The sequence below is a fragment of the Contarinia nasturtii genome, unplaced genomic scaffold (assembly GCF_009176525.2).
Source record: "Contarinia nasturtii isolate CC-2019 unplaced genomic scaffold, AAFC_CNas_1.1 Cnas_scaffold_129, whole genome shotgun sequence".
Lineage (NCBI taxonomy): Eukaryota > Metazoa > Arthropoda > Insecta > Diptera > Cecidomyiidae > Contarinia > Contarinia nasturtii.
In genome coordinates this window covers 13,457,088-13,475,705 of record NW_022197486.1, presented here as the reverse complement: position 1 = coordinate 13,475,705, position 18,618 = coordinate 13,457,088, and the positions used below count along the sequence as shown (strand labels likewise).

Sequence of the window (18,618 nt, the reverse complement as noted above, 5' to 3'; positions counted from 1 at the left end):
AGAGAATTTCATTGGTAAAATTAGAGTTTATGACATAAATTAATACTCCATTCTATTGCTATATGTTCTTTTTTTTTGTTAACATGCAACATCACTCGATTCGGCAATGTAGTTTTATTTTTTCGGTTGCTTATTTCATTTTCAATGTTTAATTGGTTTTTGTTTGTTTTTTCTTTTGTTTTGGACTGAGGATACAGTATTTTCTCTGCCTCTAACTAAATAAATTTTTTGTTTTTATTAATGTTTAATCAGTCTATGGATTGGATTTAGTTCATGCACATTGTGATTATCATCCAAGATCGATGCGCACGCTACCTGCGCACTTTTAATGTGAACAAATGATGTTGGTGATGATGATGATTATTATGATGGTTTAATGAGAACGTGCGCGTGCGCATTCGCTGGCACTCGATCTTGGTGAGAATATAATTGTAGAATGACATAAAGTATACGATAACCGTACTGCTGTGAAACTGAGAATGTATGTGTATGATGCATGCAACATGCAACATTTGGGCAATTTTTCTTTTCACTCAATGGAAAAAATTAATTGGTTTTTTCTTTCTTTGTTTCTTTGTTCTCGTTGCCGTTTGCGGTCGATTTTCATCGAACATACTAGAAATGTTTGTGTTGATTATCTTCTCTTTTTTTGGGGGAGAGGGGGCTGGATTTATAATTTTGCACATTGTTTTAATCAACAGCGGCAGCACAGCATCGGCAACAGCAAAACACCGTTGCAAATGGACTCACACTGTGTGTCCAACAAGAAGCGCGCGCGCACACAATGTATAACATTCAAATGTATAAAATCTTAAAGCAATTTAATTATTTCTCATTATTTCATCTCTTCACCTTATCAATTAATATACATGTTTCTATCTTGTTTCGCTTGAAATTTTGCAGTTTGATAGCTTTGGTATTGTCGAGCTTTCATGTATCTCAAAATGTGATATCGATGTGTACGAGTGTCTCTTAACATCGAAATCATTTTTGAGATTTGTATGCATTTATACATTTTACATTTCCATCTTCTATTTCCATTACATTCCTCGATATATGTTCATTTTCACTTTTCATTTCATTGGTTATAGTATATATATATATATATATATATATGTATATATTTATTTACAAAAATTAGCTGCTCAATTCCCTTCATTTTTCTCACTATTTTTTTTTATTTGTAACTTTTACTGCACTCTCTTCTTTTCTCTTCGTTCGGCATCATATTCATAAATCATTTCGTAAATTAAATAGAGTTAATTTAATAATAGTAGGGTTTTTTGTGTGTCTATGTGAACACATTCAGTTGTTTTTTTTTTTTTTCATTTCTTGTTACTTGTTGCTTCTGCGCTTTGCACGAAGAGCAGCACATATTCGACAAAACAAAAACAATAAGTTAATAAATTAAACTAAATTATAAATTTGATTTAATAAAACATTGTTAATTTAAAAAAAGCGGTTCATTCTCTTCTCAGGCGATATTCCACTTTGGAATGAAAATAAAATAATAATAATAATAATATAATAATAATCATATATTATATCCAAAAGAATGGTTTGCACGGAAGGATTGGTTGTGCAGCTCAAGTCTTCGCCACCACCTTCAATTAGCAGCAGCAACAGTAGCAGCGCGGCAACAGCAATATGAGAGTGGCAGCAATACAACGATATATATGTATCGGTAACAACGGTTGTGCAAATTTCAATGGTCTCGTGCACAATATGAGAGGATGAATGCGAATCGCCATACATATTGAATGGTATGATTTCATTTCTCTTTTATATACGCTCATGGCGCAATCCAGTCTCTACACTCTTCGCACAAAACGTTGTAGCAGTTGCTGCTGTTGTTGTTTTATTCATTCAATCATTCATTCATTCACAATTCGAACCATTGTTTTCATTTTCATATAAAACCATTAAATAACCGTTCTTTAAGTACTTCCGGGTTTTCTTCTAATTTTTGTATGGTGATCGTATTTAATACATTATAGGCGATGGCAAATATTGTGCACGCCGAATAAACGCCCAGCGCAATCCACCAAATCAGTTGTTCGTGTAATTTTTGTTCGAAACTTTTCAGCACCAACAAACCGATGGTAAGGCCGGCCAGTGCTCCTGTTAAATGAGCGATGTATGAAATGGACGGCGCTGTTGTTGGTTCAATTGCATATCGATTGTAAATGGCAAAACCCACATCAAATGACGCTATAATTTCGGAAATAAATTGAGAATAATTCATTGATTAGTTGAATGCAATGCAAACTGAGTTCAGATAAATAACAAAACGCAAACAACATCGATTGAATTGATTTATAGAGAAATTCTAACGAAGCACAAAAATCAGAACGCGTGTACTAGTTTCAATTGTTTGTCTATTGTCTATTTAAAGCTCAAATCTATATCAAATACACTTACCAAATAGAAAAATGCCGACAATTCGAATGATGCCATAGTGCATGTTGTTGTAGTTAAGCATGACATTAGCCAAATGTGCTGCCAACAATGCATATACACCACCGCTTGCACCGACTAAATACACTTCAGGATCGAATACGCTGGTGCCCATCGAACCAGCTAATACACCGGCCAAATAAACGCAACCGATGCGCGTTGAACCATGTACCATTTCTAATGGTAAGCCCACCAAGAGTTGTACAATTAGATTGAAAGCCAAATGAAACCATCTGGAACACATCATCGTAATTTAAGTTGAGGAGAAGAACGAATGGAAAGGAAAAAAAAATGAAACGATTCGGTTAGAAAAAAAAGTAGCCGGTTAAAAACAATAAGCTGAACAAATTTATCGTACAACAATACATAGTGCCACTGCGGTAGTTGGTCGTCAAATATAGTTTTCTTCATTCTTTTTTTTTACCACACATTCTCTCATCAAACCGTGCATTTGAAATGGAAATTAGTCAATTTTTTTTCTTCACGCGCCACCGTATTTTCGATTTTTCTTTTCACACATTTTTTTTTTAAATCGAACGTGAACAAATATCATTTGCTATGTGTGAGTGTGTGAAACGCTTGGATGGTGACGACAACGACGACGTCGATGACGATCTAACATGCAAAATGCAACTGACACCATCGATAAATGTTGTACGATAGAATGTGTTACGCTTCAAAGAGCATTTATTTCATTGTTAGTAAAAGTTCAAACTTACCCGGCATGTAAAACCATATACGTTCCAAAACGCCATATTTCTTGTCGTTTATCGGGTCGATAAATGAATAACGAATCGATTGGAATTGGACCGGCTGGTTCAAGTTGTCCAGACCAATAGTAGGCGAAAAATCCCAACTGTAAAAATGAAAATGAACAATGGGAATGTATTAATAAACGGTCTCGCTGAAAACTTTGTATGTTTTTAAAAGATAAAATGGAATATTGCACCGATTGTTTCACGGTCATTGTTTTTTCTTTCGTAAAATGCAAATATAATCTGTGTCTTTTTTTTTCTGTCAAAGTGATAACAACAAAAGTGAAAAGAAAAAAATAAAGAGGAATTGGCAAAAAACGGTATCCAAAAGTTCATTCGCTCCATTTGTCTGGATAGTCTTCCATTCGTATGGATGCAAAATGTATGATGATAGTTATGGTCAAAAAAGAATATAAATTTTATTTGGCGACGCCGCTCATTTCAATCTCTCCTGTATTTTTGCTCTATTCATCGATCTTATTTCGTTTCAATCTCCTTTCGATCGTTTGTGTTTTCGGTACGTTTTTCACCATTTTTGTTTGTGTATGCAGTTTCAGAGTTCAAAATAAGAAGAAAAAAGGGAAAAACAGACGAAACAGAGAAGAAAAGAAGAAGAAGAAGAAGAAGAAAAAACAATACGAAACACGCGCTTAGCCTGTGAGTGAGTGCGAGCTCACGTCGGGATCGTTTGTTAATGGTTGGCTTTTGCGCCGTTGTATGTTCATCAGCCGATGATACATAATTTGGATAATTACAGGTTGATTTTGTTTAATAGGTAGCAACAAAATGGAATGGAAAACTCTATCAACTATTCACATTGCGATCATTCGATATCAACAAATCGAGAAAGAGAGAGAGAGAAAAAAACACACATGCATACAAAAATTGGCCAAAAGATTAACACTTTATACAATATATTGTGTTCTTCGTTATTGCTTTTTTTTCGTTGAGAATGAAAAAAAAAAGTTGCACACGTACAGTTGGGGGAAAAAGAAATATGTTTATGTATCATAGCTGTACAACATCATCATCATTATCATCATCTTCACCGGCCGGTGCATTCCGTTGGAAGAAAAGTTATGTTAATATACGCTTGCTCTCGGCAATTTGACTTTGTCCGTTCCATTCCGCGTTGACGATTTGTTTCGTCGCGGTGCGAACCAAACAAATGACCGAGAAATAGTGAAACAATGTCGGTTAATCGAATTGAATTGATATATGCATAAGCGCCACGCATGTTTTTTTCCTTCAATTTTTTGTTTCGTTTTACGATCGCATACGATTCATGACAATCTCATTCTCTAATTTCGTATTTATTTGAATTTGTTGTCAATGTTTCCACGCATCTACCAACGCCACCACACCGTTCGATTCGTGTACTTTGGCTCTTCAGGTTTATTGATACATCAACATTGTATGTTTTAATGCAATTCCTAGAAAACAAATGCGTTTTTGTCGCGTTTTTTTCTCTTTTTCATTGTACTGTGTCTATTTTTTTTTATTATTTGTGATACATACTAGTACATGTATTTGCATTTGTGTTTTCCGCTTTGCTATATCTCTTGTCATTTCATTTTGCATAATATCGTAACACACCTTCGGAGAATTTATACTAACACACAACGAATTGAATGATATGCACGATGAATGGACAAAAAAAAAAACGAAGACAGGAAACAAACAAATGCATACAACTTGACCACGAAAAAAAGTGAACAACAGAAAATCGACATGCTTCTTATTTTTTCGAATTGTGTATTAAAAAATGTTTTAGTTTTATATAAAACAGAATGGAATATTCATGCATTAGATTGTTGCAAAAGTAACAGCAGCGGTGGCGGCGGCAGAAGAAACGCCTCAATAAAATATTTTAAAAAGGTGAGCGAGCGCATACAAGGAGCTATCGAGTTGAATGAACAATAAGAAACGAATTGATATTAAGGTGTTGAGAGATGTGCAATGACATTATAAACAGGCGAATATAATTGAAAGAAATCGTCGATTTGCAGAAAGAACAGAGAGAGAGAGAGAGAACAAGGTCTATTGTATTAATTGTTTCCTTTTTTGTGCGCACATTTTTTGTGAGAAAGGAAATGCATGTTTTTTGTTTTGTTTTCTCCTTGATGGAGGTATGTTAATGAAAGAATAAGAGTGAAGTAAAAAGAGAGAGGAGATGTTTGTACGCTAGCGAGTAAAGACTCAATGAATTAATTAAGTGTTCTTTGACACTTGAGCTTGCGCACAATCATGATGAGAATTAAGTTCAGTATGGCATGGCGGCGATTCATTTGTGCTAAATTTATATTTTCATCAAAACAATTAATCATGCGATGTAATCATGTTTGAAAAGCGTTGAATGTATTAGGCAATCAACTGTGCAATTTTTTATTTATTTTCATCCGTTAATCCCCACAAAACACAACACATACAAGCCAATGTTGTTTTCAACACATAATCGCCGTTGACTTCTTGCATTCGCCAATGTGGAGAGTATTTTGTGTGATGATTGCATGAGCAAAGCGCATATCAACCTTATTAAGACAGTTTCATTCTCAATCTTTCACTTATTCTCTTTCATTCTCTGTCTTCCTCTCATCTCTCTCTCTCTCATTCTCTCTCTATAGTTATATGCCGCCGACATCAACCACGCATTTCCGTTCCAAAATTTAAAAAAATTTGCAGAAAAAACATTTTTGCTGGAAATTGTCAGATTGTATTAGTTTGAGTTGTTTTATTTCCACGGCTAATTAATCGATTTACGTAGCCCATCCTTAAAAGTTGCGCGAGCGCATTTTTTATATTGCCATTTACAAAAAAGCGAAACATTTAATTATGCGCGTCTATACCTTTTTCTACGTTATTCATCGTGTTTGTTTTTATTATCTATTGTTTTTTTTCTGCAGTTTTTTTTCGGGAAATTCGAATATGATTCAAGCCAATCAAACAAAAAATCGAACGCATAAATCATTGGTTTGTGAAACAATGTGAATGTGAGTGTCTCTTTGGATAATATATTCGTGGTGTTTAATTTAGAAAACTGTGTAATTTCTATGAAATTGAGCAATTCGATACGCTGCAGATGTACTAATGACACAAGCATTGTAGTTCAAGCGTCAGTCGCCATCGCTCAAATGTTACTATTTTATGCATTTGTGTATGCAGGAATGATGGGATGCGAATTAATAAAAATTTCTTACCTCGATTATCGTGATCAAGAGTATGAACAGCGGTGGCGGACAACATGAATAACTGTCTGCATAATATTTCCGGTCTCGTTCCTCCGGTAGCACTTCCATTGCAATTACGTGAACCATTCTATAGGAACATTTTTCGAAGTGAAAAGAAAAAATAAAGAATGAACAAAAATACAATTAAAAAATTGATGGTAAAAAATTAAATATATATAGAAAGAAGTTAGACATAAAACGGCCAACTGCCGAACATAAAGAACAACGAAAAACTGCACATTACTGCTAACGAAGAAGCAAAGTGCTTCGGTATGGTGCGGAATTCTTTTTTCTTCTTCTTTGGATTTCGACGCCGCGATTTCACATTATAAATTGAAACATATCATGAAACATAAATACAATGTTACATGCACGGTTATAATTCATTTAATGAGTGTGCACACACATATTGTGTGTATTGGATGGTGTGCGATAATTATATTATTAGCTCGACGTTTCCACTGTACAATTTTTTTGTTACTGTTGTTGTTTTTGTCATTATTATTGCGTGGAATGGATTTTGGACAAAAGCAGTGCACTTGGATTTGGGCGAGAGAAGACAAATTCGCGCATAATACTTGAAAAATTGGGGAAAAAATGAAACCAACATGAGGAGCAAAATGAAAAACAACGTCAAGTTTCATGCAACCGTTTCGGACAAGTTTTATGAACATTATGTTGTAGTCAAGGCTCTAACATACCATCAGTTAAATATACCGTTACACCTTGAACAACACCAAATTGATTACAAAAACTGTGTTTAACACAACAACTACTTTACATTCATAATTATGTCTTCTTTCATTCATTTTTTCATTTTTTTTCGTCGTAGTCATCATCGTCATTATTATTATTATTTTGTTTGATTATGGGAAATTGAGCCAAATACTGTTTGGATAATTTTATTAACAATTTTGTCATCATTGTCGTCCACACATGCACACACACACACACACACACACACACACACACACACACACACACACAAACACACAACAACAACGACAACGCGATGAGTATGCGAAAAAAATGATCAAAAAGTGAAATTGATTCGAGCGGTTCGTGGTACGTATGTTTGAACCTTACCTTTGAAATAGTGGTTGGTACTCGTATATAATATGAAAATCGTTTTCAGAGCAAACTTCGCGATCTCGATGATGAACAGCACACTTGAAACTGCGTGACCGCTTACCGCTCATCTGTAAAGATACAATGAAAAAAATATTTATTAAATTAAATTTGATAAATTTTCTACGGTACAGCAAAATAATAAATATATTGTTTATGGTAATCTATCAATCTATTCAGTCTAGTAAAGATGTTGTTGTTACAATTAAATTAAATTTGCTAAAAAAGCGCTCCAAAAACGATTGCAGCAAAACATGTACGCGTTCTAATGCACATTCGATGTAATCTCTTGAACGTGCATTGAATTAGATTAAACGATTATGTAGTTGGTATTTGAGAGATTGAGAATGTTTTGTGAAAAAAAAAGTTGAATTGTATAGAAAAAAAAAATATCCGAAGGACTTCATCGTAACAAAAAACAAAAGAAAGGTTGAACGTCTTGTAATGTGTGAACGCGGGCAAATGAATGAGAGCATTGGCATGCACCGACCATACAATTCAATGGAGTTTCTGTTTTCTCTATCTGTCTTGAATTCAATTTAATATCATGTTTCGCATTTGTTAAAGGCAAAAGTCGAAAGGAAATTGAGTGCTAGAAATGAGCACCGGTGCACGCACAATGCCATTTTGTAACAGAAACAAGTGCATACAGAAAAATGAGACCAAATGAGAAAAAAAACCGAATTCAAGACTTTGAACTAAATACTCGAAAAACAAAACTATTTTGTTTGTTTTATTGGTATGCGAAAAAACAAAGCCAGTAACATAGAAAATACAATGAACGAGCGCTCATTTGCTGCAATTACATCAGTATGACGGATTAAATGGTATAGGATTTTATGTTGCACGATTATAATGTGTTGTGTACGGAAAACTATGCGACTTCATCACACATACCGAGAGTCAAATGAGACACACGAGGCGCATTACCCAATTTCTTATTTGCATTCATCGGTATATTTTCATGGCACGCGATGTGCCATGGCACTACGTTTTGTTGTTATTTTTTTATTTTATCTTCATGCCACGATTTTTTTGCCGCTGTTTATTCTATGTGTGCGCGCAATTTAACCCTGCTAATGAATTTGTTGTTTTTTTTTTGTTTCTTTTATTCGACTTGAAATTCTACATATATACACACACAAACACAATGTAGCTTGCATAAAAAAGACACGAAAACATATATTGAAAAAGAAACCCGTAGCAATTCACGTGCTAAAATATGCTCATATCACTCATTCAAACGAGCAAGTGAACCGGAGAGCAAATAAGTATGCAAACGCGCACGAGGGTTTTCACATTTCACGATTTTGAATGACAAAACAAAAGAAATACTACCACATACGTTTACGTATACAAGAGTATAAACGAAGCCACTTTCGACTTGGAACATATTATTCCGAAACGAACGAAAGAAGCCTATAGAACATAATCCGCCAAACTATTTACTAACGAAATGAAGAGAAGAATAAAATGTGAATAAAAAAAGCAATTTGATATGTGAAAAATTGGAGTGGATTAATGTAAGAAATTTTTTTCTGGTCTTTTATAGAACACACACGACAACGAGTTTGAAAAATGGAACCCACCAACTTAAAAAACTCAACTTAAAGTTGAAATATTAAAGAAAATTGTGTAAATGAAATTGAAATATCGGTAATATGGGCCAAAATGTGTCCGATTGATTTTCGGTGGTTTTTGTGTTTGTCTGTTTGATGGTAGGTGAACATACCACAGTTCCTTGTCTTTACCTTTCATCGTTTCATTTGAACGGCCACCGGTACGTAATCGAAATGCACTAAATAAACAATTAATAATCAAATTAGCATATACATGTGTGTTGGGCTATTTCAATATAAAAAAATATTCCATGCATTCTTTCTCCTTCTCTCCGATAGCAGATCTTGAATTTCGCATCTAATTGAAAGTTGCAACAATGGGCACATTTTTTCAAGTAGTTTTGCATCGCATCGAATTCATTTCTCACGAACAGCGGTAGAGGGAGAAGGAGACGTTGTGGAAAAATATGCGATCCGCGTCACCGTTACCACACAAAGGATGCCATTCATTCTATTCAACGATGTGTGATCGGAATTTTTCGTGTATTTTGTGTTTTTGTTGTTGCTGCCACCGCTGTTGTTGATTTTTACCCGTGTTAACTATGAAAATACGGGACTTTTTTTATATTCAACACGCTAATGCGAATTTATTTGGCATTTGGTTTTTGTTTTCGTGCGCATAAAAAAACCCGAACAACTTACAAACACTCCATTTGTAGGTAAAATAGCATAATTAATATTATGTTATGCATTTAAAATAGTTTTGTTTGCGAGGAATGAATGTGTGAACGCCTTTGCCAAGAGAATTTACAACGAATGTACAGCGCTTTTCTTTTCTTTTTTTTTCTGAATACAATGCCAGCAGCAGTAGCAGTCACAATGAATATCTATATATCTGTTTGGCGAGGGTGTAGGTGTTATTGCATTCGGCAAAAACAAAATAATTAGTGAAAATGAAAATATAACGATGAAAAGTACGGCAAAATGTTTGTAAATTGGCTGGCAGACACCGTGCTTATAAGATACACATGCCGAATCGGTAAATGGCGAACGAAGCGATAGAAAGAGAGGCAGAGACAAAATGAAAATGAATTGGCCGATATCTTGCAATAAAAGTACACACAGTTTTTGAATTGCGTCTTGTTCAAGCTGTCATCATTAGCAATATATACTCGTTGAACAGAAGCGAGTGAGAGAACCTCCAAAGTCACATCGATAGAGCGAACGACAAGCGGCGATGATTCGACCACAAAATGAAAATACCACGAATGTGATCATATACAGTGAAAACAGAGAGTGCAACACAGAAAGAGAGTGAATGAATGATTGTGCGACAGAAAAAAAAAGAGCAATGTGGAATGAAATTAATGCAAGAAATTCAAAAAGCAAACAATAAAACAAACAGGAAAACAAAACAAACGATGGAAGCTCTCTCGCATTTTGGCTTGAACCACAAAGTGTTTGAGTTGGTGTACACACACACACACTTTACATGCGCGATCTACGATTCAACTATAATATACAATATCCCATACAACATTTTTCTTCATTTCATACAATATTACATATTTTTTCTCTTCTATTCTCTCGCGCGCACATTATATATGTATATGCTATAAATATTTCTTTTTTTATTTATTTTTTAAATATTTTAGTCTAGGTGAAAGGAATTCGTAGTTGTTCATTTGTTTTTATGTATGTAGACATTTCTTCCTATTCTTCTTCTTCTTCTTATTCTCACTCCAAGAAAATAAATGTGTGTATGGAGCGATTGTCTGAGCGTGAGATTCTTGCAATTGTTTTTTTTTTCTTTCCTCTTCATTTGTTGTCGTCGTCGTTGTTGCTGTTGTTGTTGTTGCTTTTATTTTAATATATAATACTGTGTTGTCTTAAAGAGGAAAGAAAGAGAATCAGAATATGGTGTAGTTTGGATCAGCAAGCGGGACATGGTTGTGCGCATTTAGTTGACTCAACGCGGACACTTAGCTAGCTAGTACCTGCCAAATGAAAAACTCTTTTAGAGTGTGTCGTTTATTTTCACTCTTGAGCTGCTTTCTTTCTCTTTCTCTTTCTCTCTCTCCCTCTCCCTTTCCAACGATTTGTGTGCGAGTGGTTTTTTTTTTGGTTTTCTGTGGTAATATTACAACTTGCATCCAAAAGAACAACCTGTTTGTCTATGTGGCTTTTGTTCGATTGAAAAATACACAAGAGCAAATATGCAAAACGAGAAAAACGACGATGATGTCGACGCCGAGAGAAGAAATGGCTCACCGAAATGAGAGAAGAAGAGATGTAAAATGGAAAAACATACGGAGTACAATCGTTCACTCGCTCGTGTGCACGTACACACAATGCATTCAGCACGTTTAAATAAAAAACAATTTATTCCACATTATTTTATTATTTCTGATATATTTATATTACGGATTGATAGTGTCTTTCATGTATTTTTCACATGCACTTATTACATGCTCATTGTAAGTATATTATGCGCTCGCGCGCTTGGTGGCACTCACTTTTTCCAATTTCTTAGTGTTTTCGTTTGTGAATATATGTGTGTATTTGTGTGTGTGTGTGTGTGTGTGTGTGATGCATAGTATTTTGCTTCTTTTCATCAAGTTTATTTTATTTTCTAACGGAATAATGTTGAACGTAAAATTCCGCAGAGCGGCTTACAAGAAAAACAAAATAAAAAAGACATTTTTGGGTGATTGTGGAATGCGTCTTTTTTCGTTTGATGTTTATAGTAAAATGGGATTGTATAGAAGGAAAAGTGTATAGATAACATTGTATAAATAGACAATTCCATTAGTATGACACACTGAAAACAATGAAAATATATGTGTATATATGGTATAAACACAGGAAATTCGAACAATCATTGGTCTAATTATCGGCGCAAGAATACCGCCATGTTCACTGCATATGTATATGCTATTTAATTAGTTTAACTTTTTATAGGCATAACACGATCTCGCGACGTCTATTTTTCTCATGCGTAAATTGAAATCCGCTAGCAAATAATCCAAATACCCGATCAAATAGAGCAATATGAATCCATAGCTAAACAAAAAAAAAGACAACTGTTTGTACTGTTGTGTAAAGTCAAAAGCAAAGAAAGTGCACACGAAATCGATCGATAATGACAACAACAAAAATACAATTGATGTCATAGATACACCACTCATCAAATTAAGTGAGAATATGAAGAGTCTCACATACGCAAGCGAGAGGAAAATACTCACATCGAGTGAAAGAGAGGCGAAAGACAGAAAATTCATATTTTAGTTCAGTTTTATTGGTATTTACATAAGCATGACGCACATAGGAATTTCGATTTGCGTGCACAAAGTCCGAAGTGTGTGCGCGAACGCTTTTTTTGCGCACATGCTGATTGAACGACAACAAAATCAATTTATTCGGATTTGGTAATTTTTATGAATTACTTATTCGTGTGAAAACTGAACGTCGCTTCGAAACTGTTTGTTTATTGTATTCGATCGAAAATGACCAATCGCACACATTCTGTGTGAATATTTGCCAAGTCAAACACAAAACAAAAAACGTTTTTGAAAAATGAAATACTTTGTTTCACATCTCGCATTTATTATTATTATTGTTTTCAATGAAGCCAACAATACACGTACAACGAATTTTATTTACCAGAAGTGACAAACATTTCCTTTCACTTGTTACACGGCTTATTTTTCTCTCGTCTATTTTCTCTGCCTTATTTTGGGCCCATCATTTTTTGTTCCTCTTTTTTTTCAAATTCATTGCTGTCGATACTTAAGGGAATTTGTGAACGCAAAGAGAAACAAAAAAATCTACACACGAAATGCTCGCATTAAATAGTACAAGTATTTATGTTTTGTTTGTTTCTTTCGTTTCGTTCGGTTTTTTTGCTCTCAGCTTGTATTTTTGTTTGGTGCTGTTTTTTTCCGGGGCGCGCATGAAGCGCCTGTTCATACGTGATGCAATTTATTGCATGGATATGAAATGATACACCGCATCGGGCGTACACAGTGTATATGCACATGGCAATGCACCGCCAATGTTGCGGTGTTAACTAAACGGAGTACCAGTACATGTCTTGTTGAACAGAGAAAGAGGGTGAACAAATAAGTGGTACATTTTTACACTTCTGTGCCGTTCAAGGATAGAGAGATGATATTCAATACTTATATATTTTTATTTCCGCACCCGAAAGCACGGATACTGACTGATTTTTTTTTCGGAAACTACTTTCAAACCAATGTGTTTTACTTTTAGAAAGATATTGATATAGTTTTTGTTCGTAAGATCACATTGAATGGTGAATTGAATTCTTCCGGAACAGATTTGATATTTTGTGATCCGTTTTCTTTTTCTTATATCGAAAAAAGCAGGTTTTTTGCAAAAAGGGGAAACTTCCACTTCTTTTTCAAATTAAGAATAGTTTACGGTGCGAAACAATATTTGTTGAAATTTCCACACTTCATTCACGATTTTTTTTTTCAATTATTTCTAAAATTCATTCTAAACCAATTCAACTCAAAATCAAGAGAGAATGAGAGACAATTTTGTTCGAATCAAATGCGATCTCAACATTTCTTCACATCACGAAATAACATGTGAAACATATGCGCGCTGTCGATGGGGAAAGCGTAAACGAATGAATCGTAATGAAAGTAAATTGATTTGTTGAAATGGTTTATTTGTGAATTTGGCCTTCGATCAATTTTACGATATACGCACCAGTATTAAATGTTTATTCTCATCTCGATTTATCTCTCCGTCTCGCTCTGTGTGCGTCTGGGTGTTTGGCATTTTTGAGTTAGCCGTGTTCGTTCACATGGTTTGTTCGGCACAACATACAGACAAGGAACGAACAAAAAAAAAAATAGCACATAGATCATGTGTGCCATGTGTTCGAGCGAGACTCCAGCTTGAATAGCGAGACACTTTTTATTCATGCATGTACAAGGAAACATTCTATACGACCGACAAACATTGGCTCATGATTTCGTGGAATTCACGTCTACCCATATTCAAATGTGTGTACTTCGTACAGGCTCGTGCATTGTAACTGTGTAGTGCAAGGTCGTTGTTGTTTTCGATTTTTATTAATTTTTAATTGTGTCATTCATTCATCAGAGTACATCACATATAAATAGAAACATCGACTGTGTTCGGGTTTTGTTTTGTGATGTTCGGTAGCTTCAGTCAAATCGATTGCAATACAGATGCGTGCCAATTCACAGAGCGCCGCCGAAAGATCGTGCAATAGTGATGCAAATGTTGCAATTAAGTCAACTGGCAGTCACGCAGCCAGTCAAGTTAAAAACCATATTGTTCAAATGAAGAACAGCCGATTCGATATATAAATAAAAAATAAATAAATATTACATTTTGCATACAAACACAGAACCGGCGGCAACGAAAGAGACGGGAAGACATTTACTCTGTGGTGGTGGTGATGATGCTATTGCTATTTGTATGTGATCGGCTCGCTTGACGAGAATGTTGAACTTGTGCCGGTTTTCGCACATTTGCCAGACCATTTGAAGACGTGATAAATGGGAATTTTAGCCCATTGCTGTTGTTGTTTCATCTCTCTCTTTCTCTTCTCTCGTTGCGCATCGTACAGACTGCTGTTTTCATTTTGAACAACATGACACGGAATTGACATTCGACGAGACTCACAGTCAAATGTTTATATGGTGAAAATGGCACGACAACAACAAAAAACAGAATAGCAATCGCGCACGAGGAAAATGAAACACACAAAAGTTCACGAAATGTAATTGCAAACGAAATGAATGCAAAAAAGAAAAAAAAAATAATACTCGCACAATAAGTGAAAAGAGAAGAAACTGTGCCATTACATTCTACTTATGCAGAGAGGAAATAAATACTATAAAAGAAATGCGTTCTATTTTTTTTTATATGTGTTGTGTGTGCTTACTTCGAATTTCACCACGATTTCTACTTGTGCGAAAAATGCGAGCGCACGCACAAAACACACAAAATTGCGTGAAACTTTGAAACGTGTATTTCTTCTGTTTTTTTTTTAATGTTGTTTAAAAATTCGGAATTTAAAATGTGCTGATTTCTCGTAATGCATTTCGATTTTGGAATTTTAAAATGACCATTTGTCTCTGTCACTGTGTGTTTCCTCGCATTTTCTGTGTTTTGGTTGGATTTTTTTTTCTTCATTCTTTCTCTCTTTTTTTTCTTTTAATTTGGAAAAAAGGAGAAGAAAAAAAATGTGTCGTTGATCGAAGTCAGTGTTGTCGGTAGAATTTTTGTATACGTGTGTGTGTTGTGCTGGCATGACACTTATAAATATCCCGATGCATCGGGAATAATTGGTTGGGTTGACATTGTACAAGCGTATAACGCGCTGCGCAGGATACAACAGTGATATTCAATGGGAAAATTAATGACAATCCTCTCACGCGCATTCCATTGCAAATTGCGCTGGTTATAGACTGGTAAATCTCGGCATGATATGCAAATGGTTATACAAATGCGTTCTGTTTTTTTATATTCTTCATTTTATATGTTTACACAAACCAATAGGCCATACAATAGCGACACAACGTTAAATCTGAACAAAAGAGGCAAATATAGCAACCATAGCTACGACAACGATGGCGACAATGACAACACAAAATATCAACAAAAAAAAAATCAACGAACTGAAAAACAATTATGATGTATTGTGATCAATGAACGAAGAAAAGGCGTGAGAACTATCGCAAATAAATAAACAACAAATGTATATACATATCAAAAATGTATCGCGGCACTAATGTGAGATAGATAGAGACAGATAACGAAAAAGGCAATGCGCGAAATCTTTCAAATGACAACAAACGAATGAATAAACGAACGGAGGAAGTAATGACAACAACAACAGCCAGTCGTTCAAATGGGTTTGTCATGTTGTCGATGAGTCATGATCATGAATGAATCTGTTCAGTGTGCAACAACAACAATAACAGAAGTAACTAAAAGACATACACATTGCGAATTGTGGTGTAATTAGAAAATGAGCAAGAGACACCGGCAATCCCGATCGCGCGTCTTTCAAAACATTGTACACGCTGACACTGTGCATGACACTTACTTAGAGGGTATTTCCCCGTCTGTAATAGTCATCATAGTCACCGTAACACATTCGTGTCGCTTTTTGTACATTTCTTTCATTTGCTCTGCAAACGGAACTGTTTCATTGCGGCTGCAGCAGCAGCAACAACAACAAAAGAGAGAAAAGAAACCGAAAACAACACGTCAGAAATGTGATCGACAAAATATTTTGCATACGTAATTGCGCATTGCTGGCTGCACTTCACTTGTTCATGTGCTCATTCAAATTGGATATATACTTGAGTTGCACTCTTTCTGCACTGGTTTTCTTTCAGTCGTTTATTCATTGCTCCTTCTTCTTCTTCTTCTTCTCTCTCTATATCTATCTCGCTTGCTCTCTTTCTATTTTACTCGGTGCCGCGATTTGTGTGCTTTGTGCACTATGCACATAGTCATTTTTCTTTAATGTGAATCGCATACCAAACACACGTTGTCTGCCATTCACTTGAAAATTGAAATGATTGAATAAATCACGTTGTGGTGTGTGCAGTCATAAAAACGGTTCGATGGAAAAATGTGCGTGGAACAGAGAATATACAGGAGATCAATATCGGAATAGACGACGCAATTTACAAGAACAACAACCAACAATAATCTACAATCTATACACATAATGAACAATGAACATGCGACAAAAACAACGCATTTGGCGAGCGACAGAAATAAAAAAGCACACGACGACAGAGATCGCATACGATCGAAGTTTTTCGTTGTTGTTGTTGTTGTGTAAGTTTGGGCATGTTGCTTGTGAGAGCGTGCACTCGCGCGTAAGGCTACAGAGTTACATGCATCTTTGACAATTCAAATCAATCAATATATGTGGCATTTGTGATGCGAAAATGACGCATATCACTTTTTCTTTTTGCAATTTTTAAAATTGTGTGGCAATTTTTCAATCGTGATCTTCAGCGACACGTCATTTATTCACTTGGTTGCTGGTTGTCCTGCTGGTGGTTACTTTTTTTTCTTGTGCGGCGCATCGATATCAATTCGAATCTGAGAGAGCAACATAAAAAATGAACACATTTGGTTGACGCGGCGTATTCGCGATCAAGAGACGAAAAAAACATATGAAAAAGAAAAAGACGACGCGTCGCAAATGTTTAATCGAAATAAATGTTTTACAAAGATCAAATCGCATATACAATTATTTTTGAAAGTTGGAATGCGAAGCCATTTATATATATATATATATATACAAGTGGCGAAGAGAAAAAAATGCGCAAAAGACATGGATTGCATGGCGACTTGCACGTTGGCTGAACGAAGAAAGAGAAGAAAAAAAGATCGCGAATTGCGGTTAGGCCACAAACATTCAAAATTAACAATAAACGAAACAGAATCAGGTGCGCGCGACACTTAATAAATTTTACACATTTCAAAAGAAAGAGCGACCGAGAAAAAAGCGGCGCACAAATTCTATTTTGTCTTCTGAAACACATTTCATGAAAAAATGTGAGTATTCAAGCTCAAAAAATTAATATCAAAGAAGAAAAAAAACAGAATGGGGAGCAAACACTTCATTTAAATTCTCTGGCCATCTCTCGCCACGCATTTTCGAAGGGACAAGTAACGACAATACACTCACAAAACGATGAAAATAAAACCAATTTCCTTTCATTATCCAAAAAATGTTCGGTCGAGAAAGAACTACAGCATTTTTGCTCAAAATGCCAATGAAAAATAGTAACAACGGCAGCAGAATTCAAGAGAGATTGAGAAAGAGAGAGAAGGAGAAAAGGCGGCTGGCGATCACAAAATCATAACACCGAACATGCATGCGATGAAGAGATGCATATTCAGGTTTGTTCATCTCGGTTGTCTGTATCTGGTTGGCTGGTGATTCTTATAAATGTTTTGTTGTTGTGGTTGCTGGGTGAGCGCGCTGTTCTTTGTATTATCGTTATTTTTTGCTCCTATGGTTAGTAAAATTTAAGAGCTTAATCATCATTCGACATAACATGGACGATGACGATAAGAGTAACAAGAGGGTCTTTGATCACCACTTACATAGCAATCTTATAGCGACAAAAACGTACACACAAACTGATACACACGAGAGAGTCGAGCAGAAGACGCAGAAGAGAAAAAAAAAACATGGACTACGCGCTGAGAAGTGAAAAAAAGGACCGACAACCATATTTCGGTAATTTATTGCATTTTTCTCTTAATTAAATAATTCGAACTCTGGCGATACATGTTCGTGTTAGTTTCGATTGCTCTTTGGTTTCGTTTGATATTTTTTTCATTCTTCTTATATTATGCTTGTAGATTTTTTTGATCGCATTTTTTTTGTTGTGCTCGCTTTTTATTCTGCGCCCCTTTTCAATGGTATTTTAAGTTATCGCGCTCAGCGAC

The 18,618-nt window shown here is 35.2% G+C and overlaps 1 protein-coding gene across 3 annotated transcripts in view; it reads right to left on the bottom strand.

The window, feature by feature from the left end:
* Positions 1-1,312: 1,312 nt before the first annotated feature.
* LOC116350626 (protein rhomboid) overlaps positions 1,313-18,618 on the bottom strand; it is a 67,271-nt gene continuing 49,965 nt past the window's right edge. For all 3 annotated transcript variants that reach the window (XM_031782478.1, XM_031782493.1, XM_031782485.1), the window contains 5 exons: positions 7,526-7,638; positions 6,410-6,527; positions 3,177-3,313; positions 2,422-2,690; positions 1,313-2,211 (listed from right to left, as the gene is read on the bottom strand). In XM_031782478.1, coding sequence (XP_031638338.1) covers positions 1,910-2,211; positions 2,422-2,690; positions 3,177-3,313; positions 6,410-6,527; positions 7,526-7,638 — 939 coding nt within the window. In that variant the 3' untranslated portion in view covers positions 1,313-1,909. The remainder of the gene's footprint in view (positions 2,212-2,421; positions 2,691-3,176; positions 3,314-6,409; positions 6,528-7,525; positions 7,639-18,618) is intronic.